The sequence below is a fragment of the Zea mays genome, chromosome 10 (assembly GCF_902167145.1).
Source record: "Zea mays cultivar B73 chromosome 10, Zm-B73-REFERENCE-NAM-5.0, whole genome shotgun sequence".
NCBI classification, from domain to species: domain Eukaryota; kingdom Viridiplantae; phylum Streptophyta; class Magnoliopsida; order Poales; family Poaceae; genus Zea; species Zea mays.
Window position 1 is genome coordinate 126,134,466 of NC_050105.1, and position 21,271 is coordinate 126,155,736.

The 21,271-nt window shown below is 46.2% G+C and overlaps 2 protein-coding genes and 1 long non-coding RNA gene across 4 annotated transcripts; 2 read left to right on the plus strand and 1 right to left on the minus strand.

The window, feature by feature from the left end:
- Positions 1 to 156: 156 nt before the first annotated feature.
- On the minus strand, positions 157 to 15,965 carry LOC100126359 (CFM family member 2). 2 transcript variants are annotated; one of them, NM_001308510.1, is made up of 12 exons: positions 15,246 to 15,922; positions 3,962 to 4,703; positions 3,742 to 3,872; positions 3,148 to 3,447; positions 2,913 to 3,066; positions 2,064 to 2,356; positions 1,849 to 1,980; positions 1,639 to 1,755; positions 1,429 to 1,533; positions 931 to 1,132; positions 718 to 848; positions 157 to 632 (listed from the first exon to the last, which is right to left on the minus strand). In NM_001308510.1, exons 1-12 carry the CDS (start codon positions 15,864 to 15,866, stop codon positions 441 to 443), a joined length of 3,120 nt encoding a protein of 1,039 aa, NP_001295439.1. In that variant the 5' UTR covers positions 15,867 to 15,922; the 3' UTR covers positions 157 to 440. The 2 variants fall into 2 exon arrangements, with proteins under 2 accessions (NP_001295439.1, XP_020400429.1); XM_020544840.3 differs by having other exon boundaries at positions 168 to 632; positions 1,639 to 1,761; positions 15,246 to 15,965.
- LOC103641740 (uncharacterized) lies at positions 443 to 13,571 on the plus strand. Its single transcript, XR_560477.3, has 2 exons — positions 443 to 686; positions 13,056 to 13,571. It is a non-coding gene; the product is annotated as an uncharacterized lncRNA (long non-coding RNA).
- Positions 15,966 to 16,669: 704 nt separating the features above from the next.
- LOC103642800 (uncharacterized) lies at positions 16,670 to 17,428 on the plus strand (the record flags this gene model as incomplete). The annotated part of the gene is made up of 1 exon (XM_020545483.1): positions 16,670 to 17,428. A coding segment is annotated over exon 1 (759 nt), but the record flags the coding sequence as incomplete, so codon positions are not given.
- Positions 17,429 to 21,271: the final 3,843 nt, after the last annotated feature.

Below are 21,271 nucleotides of genomic sequence, written 5' to 3' on the forward strand. Positions count from 1 at the left end.
GAGCCGACGAGTTCCTTACCGCAATACTCGACTCAGGCCGTTCGAGGGTGAAGATCTACGAGGTGGGGACACCGACAAAGCTACAGCTATGCCCGTTTCTTCTCCACTGGCGGAGGCAGACGTGATGCTGTGAGCGGTGAGCCTGTGCCAGGGTATTCCAAGAACAATTTCCCCCAGAACAGCGAGAGCCAGTAACACTAGGAGAACTAAATATTTTAGTATAGACAATACATATTCTTTTCTTTCACAAAAAAGGGCATCCCATGGAATACCTAAGAATACCCCTGCCGCCGCCCCTGTTCTTCTCTTACAACTATGCCCGTGAGCAGGGAGGGTTTCACACCTTGCGTGCGTTTATGCAGCTTCGGATCTATCCGCGGGCAATCATTGTACGATCCTTTCGAAACACGGGATCTGTGGGGGAAGGTTATCCGGACCAACTATCCCGAATCGGCAGGGAGCAGTCCACACTCTAACCTGATAGCTTCAAGGAGCTGAGGTGATATGACCTCCTTTTCGCCCTCGTCTGTGCTACTTTCCCTTGAGCTTTTCTGGGCCACTTCTGCGCCCCAGCCTCTGTACAAGATCACTTTGTTGGTTTCTCGTGACACTAGCACCGATCCTGTCGCCTCCTGTTTTCCATTGGATGTCAACGAAGCTCAGATGCAACAAACAGTGCGTCTAGGGTAAGACTATTCTCTGTCACAAGTAACAAACCTCGAGTTCCGATATCAGCTGCTGAATCGGAGTCCCGTCCGCTCTGTTCTTGATGTTCACGATAGCAAGAGGGTGCTTCTTGAAGTGCGTTTTTATGGTTTTTGCAACTCCGGTGATGGCATTGTTCCTCCCTACGATATCAATCAGATGCTTGTTAGCGGACCAATTTAAAGTGAGTGCAAGTAGTAACTGGGATAGGATGAACGAAGGAACCTATGGAAAGTACAGGTCTTTTCTTCATTTGAAGGGCTTGCTTCCTTAGCACAAGCCTTTCTTGATTCGAGAGCGGTGCGGCTCTCAAAGGCGATACAGAAAGAGATTCCGCATCCAATTTTGGCGCATCCACGACTTTTGAAGGTGCACCTTCGTAGCGACCATCAGGACTGGATGTCACAGTAGAGCTACGTTGGTTTTGCTGCAACAACAGTGCATCAGCAGCAGCAGAGAACAAAATCATACAGTGGGGCTAGCAAAGTGCACGTACGTTCGGTTTCCATTTATAAGTATAGAGTATAAAATATAAAGACATGTGTGTTTTATTAGTTAGGTGGGTGTGAATGTAAATTTAGAGCCAGCAACTATGGTTCGAATCCCCGTTTATGCATAATTTTAGCTTTTTTATCATTTAAATATGAGAGAGCTCGACGACGTTGGAAACCGTAGAAACTGATGCTTTATATACTATAAAAGAGATATATCAGGCGAACTCACATGTCTGATCAGATTATAGGATGAAGCTGCAATTGAACTCCCAGTCAGACATGGACCTGCAGTCGCAGAAGAATCATCTTCAAGCTTGTTGAAACAGACTTTGCTCTGTCAAATACAGTGTGCAGTAGCTGCATTAGTTCACAGTATAGTGATTGGAATGAAAAAAGACCAACCTACAACATAAAGGTTCCGCAAGGGAGAACTAGTAACCTGCATATCTTCCACAGGGACTCCAGACTTTGTTAAATCTAAGGCTCTATCAATCTCAACTGATGTCCACTTCTCAACCTCAGGCTCTGAACTCATGGGAGCAACTTCAGGCATTTCCTTGACCATTTATATTGAAACAAACAAATAATCAGGTATTCATGGAATAAACTAAGTGGTGGTTGGACTACATTCAAGTTAGAATATGTTTACTTCGTCTTGCTGCTGTAGTGTTACAGAGTTGACACTAGGATCATGCATGTCCTTGTGATAGTAGCTGGAATTCATCTGATCCCTCAAGTAGTCAATGTTCTTTGACAGCTTAAGTACATGAACCTTAAGGGACTAAAATGACAAGAGAAAGTACTCAGAATCTCAAAGAGTATCTCCACAAAAGGATCATAAGAATTCAAGGATATAAGCCACACCTTACAACGTTGGTTTTCCAGGGAACGCTTCAAAGCATCCCTTTTACTCAACAAAGTTTTTGGCCTGAGTTTTGATGGTCTCTTGTAGTTCTTTCCCCTATATACTATTATAGCATGCCCTTTGCTCACTTTTTCCACTGCCACCAAAATACCGCCACTCTCTGCCTCTAGAGTTCGAGCAGCGTATTCCACATCTTCAAGGCGGTGTTCTTTGCATATAATCTTCACAAGTTCTCGATACTTCCAATGAAGATGCATATTTTCAATAGTTCCGTCAAAAACTCCCCTCCGACCTGCAAAGCAATAAAAAAACCAAGGGGGTTAAAGGACAAAAAAATGGAATGAATGCAAAACACAGGTGAGTGAGAAAAGACACTTTGCAGATAAACTACAAGGATCTTTCAATTGCTCTAGCTACCAGCTACACAAATTAAATTTTCCCTAAAGATGATCACCGTAACAGATGTCCAGACTTAACATTTGTCTAAGTGTAACCAAGATGTTAGATATGTTCTTAAACTAGTGCCACAGCTTGTTAAGTGCCTTGGAAGGGATCATGCTAGTATCCTTTCAACAGGTCGTGTCCCTCCATCTTGCCATGTTTGTAGTTTGGACAGGATAGGAATTGTTACTGCAGGTAAAGTGGTAACAGACACATTGCAATATAGAATGGCATGAAAGAAGTTTCCCAGATGATTCACATTTCAATCTGATAAATCCAGATAAAGGTAAGAAACAGACAATTTAATTGTTAGGTACACAAAGGCGGCAGCAAGTTTCTGTTTTCTAAAACAAAATGGTTATCTTTGGAACAAAACCGTTCAGGGAAAGGTTGAGGAGAATGTCCACCTAGCAGCAGAAATTGTTTCATCTTCAATCCAACTTTCCTCAACATGTACCTCTCATCTTCTGATATAGTCTCTCTAACTTCAGCCTTTGAAAGCGGAGATGCCTTTTCTAGTTCTTCAATAAGTTTTTCAGCTTTTGCTTTCTCTGCTATGGCCTGACAAATAGTTTGGGTATATATATTTAGTCAGACAGCAAATTATGTATAAAAGAACAAATATGCCAGCTGAAAGCATACCTGAGATAATCTGGTTTCAACATCCTTCGCAACAGTATTAAGAGATTCAGCTCTATTCTCTGTGACAGAAGTTCCCTCTTCACGAACGTGTACCGAGACATCACTTGATACCTTCAGTACAGAGTCATTTTGAGTAGGCATGCTTTCTTCAATGCCAGGCTTGGCCTTGTAGATTGTAGAACTGCCCAGCTTTCTGCGTTTTTCTATTGCCAGAGAGACAGCTGGGGGGAGGAAATCTTTCCCTCTGTAGAATACAATCGACTCCTTATCCCTTGATAATAGGGTTCCACCTGTCAACTCCTGCAACATTTAAACATAACTGCTGGATTTACCATTCTGATATGAGAGTTCTGGGTAGATTTGGATTGCACCAGATACTATAATACAAACATAGATTTCCCTGATTTCTGATCAGATATGGAGGTGATCAGCAGATACACAAAAAAACAAGAAGAATACACTGCACTCCATATGATGCCATGTGACACGTGTCACAAAAGTTAAACTCTAAGCCTCTTTTACCAGAACATTGCAGGGGCACACAAAAAATGTATTTTGTGACACTGAGCATCGGGAAAATGGCTTAGCACCTACCTTTACTTCTTCAGTTATGAGCTCACTGTCAGTGTTGTGTGCATCTCTCTTGAGTGCAATCTTTGCTACCTCGCATCTTTCCCATAGCTTGATCATGGATGCAGCCAATCCTTGAAGGTTGCTGCTTCTTCCTGGAAAGAAGACACCACAAGATTAATAAACACCAAACTTTATCAATAATGTAAGAGACTATGTAAAAGAGCGAAGTATCAAACATTACCGAGTGCATAGTGGAAGGGCAAGGCATGAGCTAGTCTCCTAAGGATAGTCATTTCCCTGTCTGTTAGCTTAGGCGGCACACCGGAAGGAAGCAGGCGAAAAGGCCTACGGTATCCTGGCACAATAGCTGGCAACAGATCAGCATCCACCGGAACAGGATCATATCCCCACCAACCAGAAAACCTTGGACCCAACCCATCCAGTAATTTATCCGCTTCCTCTGCAAGTTTGACCTCCCCAGGCAACTGTAATCGAAACTTATTTTGAGATCCAACACCAGCCACTAAGGATGAGCGATCTCTAGGACCAAACTTATTAGGACTATCAGGATGAGTGTTTTCCTGCAATCTCACATGCTGCTCGTTTGGATTTCCAGCTCTAATGTCTAAATTTCCCTCATCTGCATCAAAAACAAGCCGTTTGATAGATGATACCGGGTGATTTGTATCTTTCTCTCTGCTTAAGCTCTGATTCAAATATTCTATAGTCTGACTGTTCCCCTCTCCAACATGAATCTGTTCTGCGCATGCTACAACAGGATTCTCACTACTCTTCTCATGACTGCTACCATGCTGTGAACTAGTCTCATCCTCGTCCCCAGAATTGCTCTGATCTGATGATTCTTTGTCGAGAAAACTATCCACCCTTTCGCTGTGATGGAAGTAAGGATACGTATAGTTGGTTCCTCTGTACAATATGATGGTACTCCCAGATCTCCAAATGACCAAGCCTCCAGTTTTCCTCTGTCACAAAAGAAATAAAGCATGTTAAACTGTTAAATGCAAGTCGAAAAAGTTGGTTCCAATTATATACTGTTTCTCTCCTATATCTTATTAGTCAAATGGAGCTCAAATTAAAATCTACAATAACGAAGCAATAGGGGCTCGTTTGGTTGGCACCCTGGCCTGGAACTGCCTGCCAGACAGCTCAATCCAGCCCCAGGCATCCAAAGTTAGACGCCTGAGATTGCTGTCTGGGCCAGGCAGGTTCCGAGTTTGTGCAGGCTAATGCACTACACCTTGATCATATCACTTCAAAGTCGTCAGCACAGCATTTTTAACCAAAGTTTCTGCTCATTTTTCCTCAAATGATGCAGGAGAACTGTGTCATTTCATTAAGAATGTTCTGGTCATTTTACAGTGACAGATTCATAACAATAGTTTGTAATCATGTATTAAAAACATATTATCCTATAAAATTGTGAAGTGAATTTTATAGTGGGGTTTGACATAACCAAGCAGGCAAGCACCGTTATACCTAGCAACACTCTTAACTTCCTGATCGTGTTACCCAAGAAAAGGTAAGGACATGGGCACATGGCAGCTATTGCCAATGTATCATGCCCAGTGCATAATTGCAGAAACCAGTGCATGGCCAACAATAAGAGAGCCAATGTTGTGGTTGGACACATAGTTATTAGAAGCAGACGACCGTCGGACCGGTAAAAGACCAAACCAAAGACTACATCGGCTTGGTTCACTTAAAAGACTATCCATACAATTGAACCGCTAAAACCGGATGAACCGCATGGTTTTTTGTTGAACTATGAACCAGACGGTTCACGGTTCTGTCGGAACCAGTCAGAAATTAAAATCAAGCACGTAGAGACCAGACTCAGGAGTAGGAGGGTGTCAGACTAGTGCCAACTGGTGGCCATTGGTCACACATGCATCCATCCGGGGGAACCAGGGAAGCACCACGTAAGTCTAGATGGGATGGTGCTAATGCTAAATGTGCCTCTTTTTATTAATGTAAGAACAGCAATCAAATCTCAATGTTTATTAAACCATATATCCAGCTTATAATCTGATTGAACCTTTGTGCTCTGTTAGGCTCACTCCAACAGAGCAGCCATCCGGCCAGGTAAAGCTAAAATAGCTGCCCTGGAGCAACTGTAGCAGTGCAATCCTTCTTCCAACAGAGCAGCTAAACGGGCCAGGCAAAATGGAAGACAGGAGAGAGAAAAGCCATATTGGCTGGTACTGTGACCGGCAGCTAAATTCTTCATTTTTGACTGATCACTGGGCCCCAATGTCTACTCTATTCTAGCTAAATGTATGGATGGATGTGCTGTTGGAAAGATGTAGCGTATGGCTGGACAGGTAAACTACAGATACCAGACAAAAGTACATATGGCTGCCCGATTTGCATGCCTCCTGTTGGAGTGAGCCTTAGACAGCCTATTTCCTTCCATGTTTGGGAGGTTTCCTTCCCTATTAGGTGTTGGTTGATTGCCCCTAATTAGGTGATACCCTAGCCAGGACGCCCTAGCCAGGGAACCCCGGGCCGCCTCCGACCTTGAGCGCTCTACAGCCGCTGCCCACAACGCGGCCTTCCCACCACCCCAGGGCGGCGTCCCGAACAACGACGCCGATGTTGTTGAAGACCCCGACTACGAGGCCACCCGCATTGCCAACCTTCACGCGCAGGCGACGAGTATCCAGAACCTACGTGCCCTTGTGCCCGTGGTTTTGGATCCCCTTTCTCCCCACTACAATCGCTGGCGCGATCTCGTTCTGCTCACCCTCGAGCGGTACGCCCTCACCGACCATGTCCTCTCCAACGCCTGCCCCGCCACGCCATCCTGGCAGCGCATGAATGCCATCGTGCTGTCCTAGGTATTGGGCACACTCTCCCCCGAGCTAATGGAGTCTGCTCGCACCTCTGGTGGCACTGCGCGTCGCGTCTGGCTGGCCATCGAGAAGCAATTCCTCGGCAATCGCGAAGCTCACACACTTCTCCTCGACACCGAGTTTCGTGTTTTCATGCAGGGTGATCTCTCCGCCGACGACTGTTGTCGCAAGATGAAGGGGATGGCCGAGGCCCTTGGTGATCTTGGTCATCCACGACCCTACCCTCGTCCTGAACGTGCTGTGTGGCATGAATGAGAAGTTCGCCCACATGAAGGTCCACTTCAAGCGCTCGAAGTCGTTCCCCTCCTTCCGAATTTTTTGCATTTTGATCCTTCATCGGAAAAAAATTTACGTTTGGACCCTAGAAAATTTTAATGTCATTTTTGGACCCTTTACTCGGCGCCGTAGCCTGTGGCGCCGAGGTAACACAGCTCGGCGCCATAGGCTATGGCGCCGAGGTACGTGCTGCGTTGGCACAAACGGACGTCGTGGCGCCGACGTGGTACCGAGCTCGGCGCCATAGATCATGGCGTCGAGCTCTGTTCTGTACAGAAAACTTGTCTAGCTCAGTTGGTAAAATACAAGGCTCTTACCCTTGTGGTCGTGGGTTCGAGCCCTACGGTGGGTGTTTTTTTAATACTTTTTGTCTTTGTCACTTATTTGTTTTTTTGTTGTCCATATTTTTCGCTTATGTCTCTGATTTGTCTGTCCTGATTTATTTCTCATCTAGTTTTATTTTTGTGACTGATTTGTTTATTCGTCCAGATTTTTTTATCCGGCGAGCACAGCAGCTGTGTGCCACAGTGCTCACAAGCCGTCAACTTCTCCCCTTGTTGGCTCAGCTAATCACAATAAAAATCAAACGAGAACACTCTTACTTCAATCGTGATCAAATAAAAAATATTATATTTTCATTGAGTTCTTTTGAACATAAATTTTAAATACATAATAACATATTCCCAGTAAAAAGAAGCACACATATTCATTTTTTTCTTCTGCACTAAATCTGGACGAATAAACAAATCAGTCACAAAAATAAAATTGGATGAGAAATAAATCAGGACGGACAAATCAGCGACATAAACGAAAATATGGACAAAAAAAATAAGTGACAAAGACAAAAAGTATTAAAAAACGCCCACCGTAGGGCTCGAACCCACGACCACAAGGTTAAGAGCCTTGTATTTTACCAACTGAGCTAGACAAGTTTTCTATACAGAACAGAGCTCGGCGCCATGATCTATGGCGCCGAGCTCGGTACCACGTCGACGCCACGACGTCCGTTTGTGCCAACGCAGCACGTACCTCGGCGCCATAGCCTATGGCGCCGAGCTGTGTTACCTCGGCGCCACAGGCTACGGCGCCGAGTAAAGGGTCCAAAAATGACATTAAAATTTTCTAGGGTCCAAACGTAAATTTTTTTCCGATGAAGGACCAAAATGCAAAAAATTCCCCCCTCCTTCGCCGACGTCCACAATGATCTCTTCCTCGAGGAGATCGACTCCAGCATGCCACCGCTCTCGTCGCCAGTACCACTGCTTCCTCCATCGCCCCTCCCCCTGGAGGTGTCACGGCACCCACTGGTGCTACCAGCCGACCCACTAGCAACACCCATGGAGGGGGCTCCTCTGCTAGTGGTCGTCGACGGTGTCGCCCCAACAACAGCGGAGGAGGCAAGGAGACGCTCTGGCCTTCGTTGTACAATCCATGGACCGGGCAAATCATGATGTGGCCCGACCCCAATGGACGGCAGCGCGGTGGACGTCTGCATGCACACCAGGCTCAGGCGCTCTTCGCTACTCCGACCCAGTACACCCCTCTGTCGTGTCACTTTACCCAACTCATCGGGTCGGTTTAGCATCAGCTCGGGACTACGCAGCAGTCCCCTGTGGTTCCTACCTCCCCGACTATGGAATGGACTCCGTGAACTGGATCCTAGGATCAGCAATCTCTCGCCAGCAACTTCAGCATCATGACCCTCAGTCCTCCTGGCGCCACGGATTGGGTCATGGATTTTGGTGCTTCCAGTCACATGACTCCCGACAGTGCTAACATCTCTTTATTTCGTCCTCCGTGCTCCACTTCCATCATGGTTGGAAACGGATCCACTTTACCTGTCACAACTTCTGGCCACTCCATCATATCGGGTCCCTTTTATGTTAATAACATTCTTGTCGCCCCCGATATTGTTCAAAACCTCATTTCAGTTCGGCGGTTTACTTCTGATACCAAATGTTCTGTCGAATTTGACCCTCTTCGCCTTTCTGTGAAGGATCTTCATTCCAGGAGCGTGATCACCAGGTACAATAGCTTCAAGACCCTCTACATTCTCGATGCTCCAACATGTCCCCCGGTGTCCCGTGCCCATGTTGCCACCGTCTCCTCCACAACTTGGCATCGCCGCGTTGGCCATCCTGGACATAAGGCTCTGTCCAAACTCACTAGTACTTCTGCCATTGGTTGTAATAAAAATACTAGTGATTCCATATGTCATGCTTGTCAAGTTGGGTGTCACACTCTTCTACCTTTTGCAAACTCTACTTCGCAAGCTCTCAAGAATTTTGATTTAATCCAATGTGATCTATGGACCTCTCCCATTTCTAGTGTGTCCGGTTACAAATATTATCTTACTATTCTTGATGACTGCTCGCATTTTCTTTGGACGTTTCCTCTTCGCCTTAAATCCGAAACATTCACTACCTTGGCTATTTTTTCTCTTATGTGAAGACACAGTTCGGCTGCAACATCCGAATCATTCAATGTGACAACGGTCGTGAGTTCGACAAATCTTCCACTCACACCTTCTTTCTCACTCATGGTGTTTTGCTCCGGATGTCATGCCCCTACGCGCCCTCCCAAAACGGTAAAGTCGAGCGTTTGACTCGTTCCATTAACAACATCATCTGTTCCCTTTTATTTCAGGCATCCCTCGCCCCATCCAATTGGGTCGAAGGTCTTCACACCGCTACATACCTCCTTAATCAGCTACCCACCAAAACCATTACTTATGGCACCCCCTATTTTGCCCTCTTCGGCTCTCACCCTACCTATGACCACCTCCATGTTTTCGGTTGTGCGTGTTACCCCAACATGTCTGCCACCACTCCTCACGAGCTTGCCCCCCCGCTCTAGCCTTTGTGTCTTTCTTGGCTATTCTAGCAATCACAAAGGTATCGTTGTTTGGACATTTCCACCAATAGAATTCTCACCTCGCGCCATATGGTTTTTGCTTGCCGCTCTCGAGCCTCGATCACTAACCTTGATTTTTTGTCTAAGCTTGAGGAGTCGATCTTGCCGATCAGGTCCTCCCCTGTAGGTATTCGCCTCGCCTCGCCGACAACCTCACCTACCGCAATTGCTGCGCCTAGTGCGCCTGCCGCTGAACAGGGCCCCGCGTTGTTGCCCCTGCCATCAGTTGCAGCTGCACCACGTCCGGCTCCCGCTCGGCACCAGACATCCGTGTCTTCGCTCGTGCCACGCACGGCCTCGCCGCCTACACCAGCCGCAGCCGCAGCCCCAGTGGCCCTGTCGTCTGTACCCTTGAAGGTGTAACATCGACGACCACGCGTGGTCTCGAAGACACACGTGGTTCATACGCCCACTGAACTACCCACTTGTGTTGTTCCCATCACACCGGTGGTCAACCAGCACGGGATGGCCACCCGCGGACAAGGCTGGTTTTCGGGTGCCTGCTGTGTTCAGTGCCACGACTCCCTCGCCCATCCCAAAGACCTATCGCAGCGCCCTTGCCGATCCCAATTGGCACCACGCGATGCAAGAAGAGTATGACGCTCTGCTCTTCAACAACACCTGGGATCTCGTTCCCCGGCCCCCTGGCACCAACATTGTCATCGACAAGTGGATTTTCCATCATAAATTCAGAGTTGATGGTTCTCTCAACATATACGAGGCTCGTTGGGTCCTCTGTGGTTTTACTCAGCGTCTCGGCGTGGATTATGATGAGACCTTCAGCCTAGTGGTCAAGCCAGCCACAGTCCACGCTGTTTTGTCCTTGGCACTCTCTCAGCACTGGCCAGTTCATCAACTTGATGTCAAGAATGCATTCTTACATGGCACTCTCACTAAGACAGCCTACTGCTCTCAACCCACAGGTTTTGTTGAACCCACTCAGCCTCATGTTGTTTGTCGGCTCAATAAGTCTTTTTATGGTCTGAAGCAGGAGCCTCGTGCTTGGTATAGCTGCTTTGCTACTCACTTACTATGGGGTTTGTCGATGCCAAGTCGGATACTTCGCTGTTTATATATCATCATGGGACTGACATGGCTTACTTGTTGCTTTATGTGGATGACATTGTTCTCATTGCTTCTAGCCAGGACCTTCTACGACGTATTATCACTGCTCTTCAGAAGGCATTTTCCATGAAGGATCTCGGTACTCTCCATCATTTCTTAGGTGTGGTTGTTCAGCAACAATCAAAGGGTCTCTTCCTTTCACAACAGTATGCTCTCGATATTCTTGAGTGTGCTGGTATGTCCGATTGCAAGCCATGCGGCACTCTTGTCGACACTCATGCTAAGGTCTCTACCATGACTGGTACCACTGTCAGCGACCCCCTCAGTATCGCAGCCTGGTTGGTGCTCTAGTACTTGACTTTCACCCAGCCTAACATCTCTTATGTTGTTCAGCAAGTTGTCTTCACATGCATGATCCTCGAGATGTTCACCTCTCGGCAGTCGAGTGTATCCTGCGCTACCTTTGTGGGGCACTTAGTCATGGTCTCCTCCTTTGCCCATCCACGGCCTCTGTGTTGCTCGTCTACACAGATGTTGATTGGGCCAGATGCCCGGATACTCGTAGACCTACTTCAGGGTACGTTGTTTTCCTTGGAGAGAACCTCGTCTCCCAGTCCTCCAAGCGGCAACCTACGGTGCCTCGCTCCAGTGCAGAGACCGAATATAGGGCAGTTGCTAACGGTGTCGTCGAAGCTTCCTGACTGCGTCAACTACTACAGGAGCTTCACAGTCCCTTAACCAAGAGCTCCTTAGTTTATTGTGACAATGTCGGTGGTGTATACTTGTCCACTAACCCGATTCAGCATCAGCGCACGAAGCATATCGAGATTGATCTCCACTTCGTCCGTGAGCGCGTTGTCATTGGTGATGTTCGTGTTCTTCATGTCCCAACGATGTATCAGTTTGCGAACATCTTCACCAAGGGGCTGCCCACTTCTGTCTTCTCGGAGATTCGCTCCGGTCTTAACATATGCGCCATCGACGTTTCGACTGCGGGGGGTGTTAGATAGCCTATTTCCTTCCATGTTTAGGAGGTTTCCTTCCCTGTTAGGTGTTGGCTGATTGCCCCTAATTAGGTGATACCCTTCCCTATCAGACGTTGGTTGATTGCCCCTGATTAGGTGCTAATGGGCGATTCATTCCTATATGGTCGTTTCCTATTTAGTGTGAGATCTCCCTGATTGACTCCCTGATCATTGTTTCTATAAATCAGGTGGAGCACAATCTGGTAGAGGTCTATATATTGTAATCCTGGTACTAAATATACAAATGAAGACCAATATTGACTATGTTTTGTTAAAAAAATAACAAAAAGTAAAAAATAACAAAAAGTAGATTTCACATGTCATGATCATAGTTTTACAAAAGAAATAGCATGGGTGTTGCTCCCATACAACATGTATTGGGATTTTATGTTGACAACTGTACCTCATGCTGCAGATTAAAAGGTAGATGTTACATGTTATAATTATAGGGTGTATTGTTTATGAATTCATTTTATTGTTTCGACTACATATTGTTAATTACCAATTATATATATTACATCGACTCTACATACTTGTGGACGGTTCAATTCATGCCCGAAACAATTGAATCGGTTCCTAACGGTTGAACAAGTGAACCATTGAACCAAGAAAGTGAACCATTGAACCAAGATCATAGCCTATTGGATGGTCGGTCCAAGTCCTAATAGCTAGGGTTGGAGATGTACAGCTAGAAGAAGAAGCATAACAGGGATCACTCACCTTGAATACGTCGTGCATGCGCCTCATGTTCATTTTCACACGTTGTGTCAGTGTTCCACATGATCAAAATACCATGATTTTTTCATTCACAACTAAGTCCTCTTATTGCTTTAGAATTTTTTCAGCTACTGAAGCAACACACAACACGTTGCATAGCATGATGATGTAATAAATAGTGGAAGGGTTAGTCCTCTCTTCACTGGCTAGACCTTCCTGGTCAACATATTGTCTCAGTCTCTGCCACTTCAGCTATTTATTTTTCGTTAGTTTTTCTCACTGCCTAGTGCCTACATAGAAACCATTGGGCCAACAACGGGTACACATTTAGTTTCATAATACAGATCAACTATCTAGCTGTACCTCACATTTTAAAACCAATATATACAGAGAACAAAATATGCAGCCTTGTCTTCCTCAAAATTTTCATATCTGAAATATTTTCTCTTTTTTCACTTATTGACAGACAGAATGTCGAAGACATTGGCTCAGTTTAGATCAATATATGCTATACGTGCCAGTGCTAATGTGCCACATGACTAAAGGAGCCTTGTATGTGCAATTGGTTTGATTATAAAACAGTGCACGGCCAGTTGTGGTTGGACAATGTCAGCGTGGCTGGAGATGTCGAGGAAGACATTCAGACTGGAGAGAGTGAAGACAGTCAGACCAAAGGCGAGGACCTGTGTGCCGGACAAGCTACAGAAGTAACTGGGTCGCAGAGGGACAAAAGGCTTCGGAGGCGTAATATGAAGGTGTTTGGGCTGGCTTGGGTGAATTGAGCCCGGCGTCGTATGGGGAATAAAAGATGGTTGTGTGTGTGCGTGAGGATAAGCTGTAACAGAACTATAATTTCTTCTTGCTCTCCAAGTATCCGAACTAGCTACTTCCTCTCTTCATGTCTCCTTCTTCTTTGTGATTTCCAGTACTAGACGATTGTAAGGAAGTCAACAAGTGGTATCAGATTCGGTGGTCTTCAGCTTGTGGGGTTTTCTCACACTGGATTCAGTTGCTCATAATTAGTATTTCACTCGTTGCCGTCGTCGGGAGGTCCTGATGAATCCTGATACCTAGATCATCTTGAATGAGCTCTCCCGGCGGTTCGCGGACCACGACGCCAAGTGGGATCGACGTGTGTCCGAGCAGGACACGCGCTGGGATGCTACCTTCATGGAGTTCACCATCGGTCAGGATCATCGTGTTGACGCCTTGGAGAAGGCGACCGACATGCTCGAGGATTGGCACATGAGCATGGAGGGTATGGCGGATGATCTGCGTCTAGAGGTCGGCAAGATCTCGAAACACTGGAAGCGTGTCGTGACGGATAAAACCACTTGGATGGTCGACGTTCTCGCTCCTTCTCCATCGGCTGTCGAGCGCTCACTTGTAGGAGTTCCAGCCGTATCGGCCCACGGGCACCGCGTCGATTCATGGCCTCGGGAGGATGGTTTTGGGTCGGTCACCACCCTTCTCCATCCCTCGGCCAAGGGTACGTGTTCACCTGGATTCCCTCCTCTTGTTCTTCGTAATTCTGAAATTCCTCCACATCGGGTTTTGCCACAGTATGGGGACGTTCCGTCATCAGGAATGGGGGGAGTGATTCGTGGTCGTTTACCTAAGCTCAACTTTCTTGTGTTTGATGGGGAGAATCCCAAGTTGTGGATCAGGCGTAGTCACGACTATTTTGATATGTATGAGGTCGAAGTACATGTCTAGATCCAGGTGGCGTCTATGCACTTTGTGGGAGCCGCTGCTCACTGGTTTTCTTCCTTAGACGAGCACTCTCAGCTGACAAGTTGGTCAGCGTTCTGTCAATTGCTCTTAGAGCGTATTCGACAGGGATGAACGAATGAACAGCGTAGGCAGGGATGAACAGAAATTGTATGGGGGGATGTCAGCGTTGCTGAAGATGTCGAGGAAGACATTCAGACTGGAGTGCGTGAAGACAGTCAGACCGAAGGCGAGGACCTGTGTGCCGGACGCGCTACAGAGGGACAAAAGGCTTCAGAGGCGTAATATGAAGGTGTTTGGGCCGGCTTGGGTGAATTGAGCCCGGCGTCGTATGGGGAATAAAAGGTGGTTGTGTGTGTGCGTGAGGGATAAGCTGTAATATAACTCTAATTTCTTCTTGGTCTCCAAGTATCCGAACTAGCTACTTCCTCTCTTCCTGCCTCCTCTGTGATTTCTAGTACTAGACGATTGTAAGGAAGTCGTTAACAGACATGTACAGCCAGAAAAATAAACATAACAGGGAGATATCCTTCATTTATATTCGTCTTTTACAGTCTCATCTAAAAGATTTCATCTCATATATCTCCTTACTCTCCAACAACGTCCTCTAAATCATGTCCTCTATATGCAAATACATATATTACAGACATTTTTTAATTTTTAATTTTTATACATATGTATTTGTTACTCTCTCAAATATATTGTACATATTTTAGTTTTGCTAAACCGGTTGTTTAAAGTATTCAAATGGATAGAGAACCGTTTAGAGAAACTCTATATACAGAGAATCCAGCAGCGTCCTCTAAATTTAGAGGATCAGTACGCTGCTGCTGGAGTACGCTGCTGGAGTGGAGTACGGACGACATCATCCTCTAAATTTAAGGTACAGAACCTTTAGAGGTCATTGTTGGAGCTAGTGTCTCACCTCGAGAATCTCGTGTGTGCGCCTCATGTTCATAGCCCAGACATCCTCGCACCTGAGCTTCACGACTTCCGCGTTCCGCCACCGCTCGTGTATCCCATTTACGATCCCCTCGGTGATGCCCGCCTTCCCCACCTTAAGCCGCTTCCTCACCCTGATTCCGATCCCCTGCAGCCGTCGCAGTTCGTCCCGCGGTAGCGCCAACTCCGCCGCGGACGGCGGCGCCGAAGGTGACCCCGACGCATCGCGCCCGCGGCCCCTCCGCCGCTGCCGCGAGGTGGAGCTAGCCTCACCGTCGCCCGTGGCCCAGCTCGGGTCTAGGGTGGAGCCGACGCGGTGGCGCGGAAGCTGGGCCGGGGTGGGCACGAATATCTCGCCGGGGGAGGGGGCGTCCCCGCTCTTGTTCGGGGCCGGAGTGGGGGGCTCGGAGACGGTCTCGAGGTAGCCGAGGCTACGGAGCTTGTCGGAGATGCGGCGGAGCGCGGACTTGCCGAGCAGCTCCGGCGAGGTGGACGCTGAGGCGGAGGCGTGGACGGGACGGAGGCGGGCGTGGGGTTTGCAGGCGGAAGTCGAGGGCAAGGAGATGAGGAGAGGAGAAAAGTGCGGGGAGAATGAGAGGAGCATTTGGGTGGGGAAGGTAGTGGAGGGAGAAGGCGGGTTTAACTAAGCGCTGGCCTGCTCGACGGTGGGGAGGAGGATAAGCGTCGGGAGGTGGGAGACGGAGGAAGGCGATGTGCCTGGAGATTCGTGCTGCTGCTCGATTACTCGCATCGTCCGGTGACGAGCAGTCGAGAGATGGCAATGGCGATCTAATCATCGGTCGACAATTTTCTTTGCTGGGTTAAACTTAAAAGTGGATCGGAGTGGATTAATTTTTTTATAGTCATAATTGAATGAAAGATTTTCGAGAGAAAAAAGTAATTGAATGAAAGGGATTTGGGATACGATTGGTTCAACTTTTTAAACTTTTTTTAAAAGTAGAAACTGAATCAAAGAGGTTTAGTTTTTCTGTAGCTACTTAGAGAAACAGTTTTTGTCTAGTGCAAATTTGAAATCAGGTTAAACCCTCCTTTTATTGTTTATCCACGTTCGTCAAGTTAATAAAAAATGTGGAAAAACAAATAGTTAGTTGCACGGGCATTATTACAGTTTCTATATCTCTACTACTCTTAAAAATACAACGTAGGCGTCCACATCCACCACATGGTGCACGATTCTGCCCTCCCCCGACATCCTCTCTGCCATCAACGCTCTCCTCCCCTCCGCTCAGCTCCCCCTCCGCGGAATCGGATCCGATTCCGCGGCAACCGGCAGCGACAGGCCGCATTCCAAGCCCCCACCCCCCCAAATCGCATTTCCCTCGTGACTCACGCGGCTTCTCCGCCTACGCAGATCGTCGTCGCCTACTCGCGCCCCTCCACGCGTCGATGGCCGCTGCAGACCCGCCGCCGCGCGGGGAGGCCGCACCCGCGCTGAAGCAGAGCGCCAGCATCGACCGGATACCGGTGGACGAGCGTCGCATCCTGCACCGCCTCGCCGGGGACCTCTGGGGCGGCGACGTGGACCCCGGCGCGCTGGCCGTGTCCCAGCTCAGGGGCGCCATGACCAACAAGGGCAACGACCCGCACAAGGTGCTCGTGCGCATCTACGGCAGGGGCGTCGAGGTCTTCTTCGACCGTGCCGACGAGGTCCGCACCTTCGAGTGCATGTCGCGCCACGGCCAGGGGCCCCGCCTCCTGGGCCCGCTTCGCCAACGGCCGCGTCGAGGAGTTCATCAACGCCAGGGTACACTACGCCTCTACCACCCTAAATGTGTGATGTGTCTGCTCGGATCCAATCCGCGATTGGTTCTTGTCATGGCTCACTCGCGTGTTGCTTGCGTCCTGGCCTTGCCAGACCCTCTCCGCCGCGGATCTGCGCGACCCGATGATGTCTGTCGTGATCCACTGCTGCCATCAACGCCCTCCTCCCCTCCCAGATCCCGTGATCTGCTACGAAGCTGCCATCAACGCCCTCCTCCCCCTCCGCTCAGCTCCCCCTCACGCCTTCGATCCGCTGCCGTGATCCGCTGCAAGGCGGCCATCAACGCCCATGCCCCCCTTCGCGCAGCTACCTTCCCAGGATCTCGGGCGCTCCTTCGTCGCCATACTTTTTGGTCCATAGCACCCGCCATCAACGCCCTCCTCCCCAATCTATTCAGGAGATTTGCAAGAATATCATTTGATGTTTTGAGCTCTTAGAGTCGTAGTCAAAGAGGAGAAGCCAGACCGGGAATAAACAGAAAAGTGAGGCGATTTGTTGGTGCATTAGCTACTCACGTGTCCCCTGAAATTCTGCTTGTTAACTCCATCCTAAAATTTCTTGTGTGGACCCAGGAGAAGAGCAACAGGAGTACAGGACTCAGTGCACCAAGAATAGGAAAGACCAGAACAATTGTATGAGATACTGTGATTTCTGGGTTCATTTGTTTATCTGATTATGCATTATTTGGTCTCTTGCATCACTCATGTGGTTGTATGCACTCCTTCATAACTTCAAGATGCTTGAAGTGAGGACTGCAAGAAGGTCAGCTCTCACCGACATCTGTGGTGGTGGGTTCTTTATCAGGACAGTAGAATCGCCAGGAGCTGTGCTGGTGAATGGTGCTCTCAAGCGACCGGCTCAGCAGTTTCTGTCACCTTCAAGCAATAAGGAGAATGTGCCACCACTGGGAGCTTTGAGGGCTACACCAAAGAGGAGGAACCCCTTGCCTGACTGGTACCCGAGGACACCACTCCGTGACATCACATCAATCGTCAAGGTGGTGGACTATTTCCTTGCTATTTTATGCGTTCTTCTCTGAAAGCGTTGCACACCATCACCATTTCTGCTAATGTCTAATTCCATTTTGTTGTATTTGGTGCGTGCACTGTACTCTATAATATGCTACAGTGCGGTGCAATGTTTCATTTGTCAGTCCTTGTGTTCAGAATGCCTGGTTAGTGGCCAACAAGATAGGTTATGTAGTAGGTTTGGTAATTGGTATTCAGAATGTTGAGCCTTGTACACTATTATTCTATAATACAATAGATATGTCAATTCTGCTAGCTGCCTTGATGACATAGAATGAGAAATATATACAGTTGGATTTTATCATTAGTTCAGTAACTCATAGCAAAAGATTCTTATAAATTCAAATAACATAGTAATAATACTCTTACAAGACATTACCAACACTCTTTTATTCTATCTTACATGCATCTAGCTGTATTCAGTTTAGGTGTGCATGACCATTTAAATGTGCTTAAATTTGCAGAAAGGTCAGTAGTCAATAAGGCATGTTGAATCTAAATTTATTCTTCTCCCTTGTACTTAATGTTACCCCTTTTCCCCTTATTCTCTTTATTCTCTTTGAATATTTAACCGATCATAATAGATGTTCCTTTGTGTCGTGACTGAATTACTGTACTTATTTGTAGAAACTACGCACTGCAACTAAAAAGTCGCACACTTTAGTCTGTCCTGTTAAGAAGTTATATACAGGATCGTGTTTAGAAATTCATTTTTTCTGTTGATGCACCTAGATACCAAGCTCACCTATTTTGGTTGGAGTTGGGAGTTTTAGATAAGAGGAGCAGAGGGTGATCGAGGTGAAGATTAGGATGTGGCAGCAGGGGGTACATGGGGTGCAGGACAATGTAGAGCAGACGAAGAACAAGCTGACTGCAACTTTGGGTGACGTACTAGCATCAGCACAAGTTGATTTGTGCAATACCGATGGTGCATCAACAATAGGTGTGTAGAACTACATATTTTCCATGTCTTTTTTCTCGTGTATTGTGTTGTTTGATGTTCAATCGTTGACCATATTTGTTCTTTTGACAGTTGCAAGTAGTTCACGAGGCAGCTATGCTCAGCACAAGTGAAAGATGAACGAGCACAAGCTCCGGAAGCGACTTTGCCGCCAGACATGAGAGCTCTCTCCTCTCCAGTTCGAGGTGATAACATTGTGTTTAGTTTCTCTGATAGCGTCTTACCATTAGATGTTCTGTTGTTTTGAAAGCATGTCTTCTTGAGAAAAGAAGACAAATAATATTAATTGATGGATTTCAGGACCCTAACTTTTGGACAATTAGGCCCTTGTCTGATATGATGGATTGATGGTTCGAGCTTCCACACATGATGTCTGCTTCCTTCTCAATATCCATGAGAAAACGATGGAAAAGATAAGCAAAGTATCTTTATGGCGTCTGGCAGTTTGCAATGAGTTGTATTGTAGGTGCTTTTGCTTAAACGATAACCAGTTTGCAAATTGGTCACCTCTTCCTCATGTCCCTTGTCAATATATATAAGATTTTCTACACTTATGTCTGCTTTTGCTTAAACGATAATCAGGTTGCCACGTACTAAATCCATTTTACCTTTTGTTTCGAGACTTTCAGAAAAAGTGAAATGTACGACTGTTATTGTAATGCGGGTAAACTGCTTGTTGTGTTGAGCAATCTACATGACATTGACATCAAATAGCTGTTGCAAAGGCAGAATGCTGCTGAATCAAATAGCATTTTCATGGGGTTGACAAAACTGGTTTTGAACAACCATAGTTGACATAGTAGGGCCAAAGTTTTATATCATGTAACTTTTGAATGCCTAACTTGATCCTAGATATAATCCTCACGTTCACGGCATGAATGTGTTTACATTGCATCTGGTAGTTCTTTGACCAAATAATTTCAATTTGATCAGTATGTTGACATTGCAGTGTTTGCACTGATTGTTTTTCCATGTTTGCGATAGATGACATTGAGGCTGATGTTTATGTTCCTGAAGCTGATATCCTATCAGTCTTAGATGTGCCTCTAGGGAAATGGGAGCTGATAGAGATTATTAACTTTTGGACAATTAGGCCCTTGTCTGATATGATGGATTGATGGTTCGAGCTGCCACACATGATGTCTGCTTCCTTCTCAATATCCATGAGAAAACGATGGAAAAGATAAGCAAAGTATCTTTATGGCGTCTGGCAGTTTGCAATGAGCTGTATTGTAGGTGCTTTTGCTTAAACGATAACCAGTTTGCAAATTGGTCACCTCTTCCTCATGTCCCTTGTCAATATATATAAGATTTTCTACACTTATGTCTGCTTTTGCTTAAACGATAATCAGGTTGCCACGTACTAAATCCATTTTACCTTTTGTTTCGAGACTTTCAGAAAAAAGTGAAATGTACGACTGTTATTGTAATGCGGGTAAACTGCTTGTTGTGTTGAGCAATCTACATGACATTGACATCAAATAGCTGTTGCAAAGGCAGAATGCTGCCGAATCAAATAGCATTTTCATGGGGTTGACAAAGCTGGTTTTGAACAACCATAGTTGACATAGTAGGGCCAGAGTTTTATATCATGTAACTTTTGAATGCCTAACTTGGTCCTAGATATAATCCTCACGTTCACGGCATGAATGTGTTTACATTGCATCTGGTAGTTCTTTGACCAAATAATTTCAATTTGATCAGTATGTTGACATTGCAGTGTTTGCACTGATTGTTTTTCCATGTTTGCGATAGATGACATTGAGGCTGATGTTTATGTTCCTGAAGCTGATATCCTATCAGTCTTAGATGTGCCTCCAGGGAAATGGGAGCTGATAGAGATTATTAGTTGCTCCAGAATATTTTTTCTTACAGCTGATACGACTAGATGAAATCAGTTGCATTGTGGAGCGCATAGGAGGGTATGATCAGTTTATTTACTTACTGTTTTGTGTTCTGGAGATTATATATGTTTCATATATTCATCTATGTTGTTTCATATTTACGAATGATTTTATCTTATCTGTTATGTCTTATTATAATATGATAGATATGTCTGTTTTAATTTTACAGTCATGCTATTTATGTTTCTATCTGTTTATTTTCATTTGTTCAGTCAGTATACATGTTTATCGTATTTATATGATTTATATAATTCACATGCTCTATATTCTCTTGATTTATATTGGTATGGATCAATTTAAGATCACGATTTTTCTATGGTTAATTATTTATTA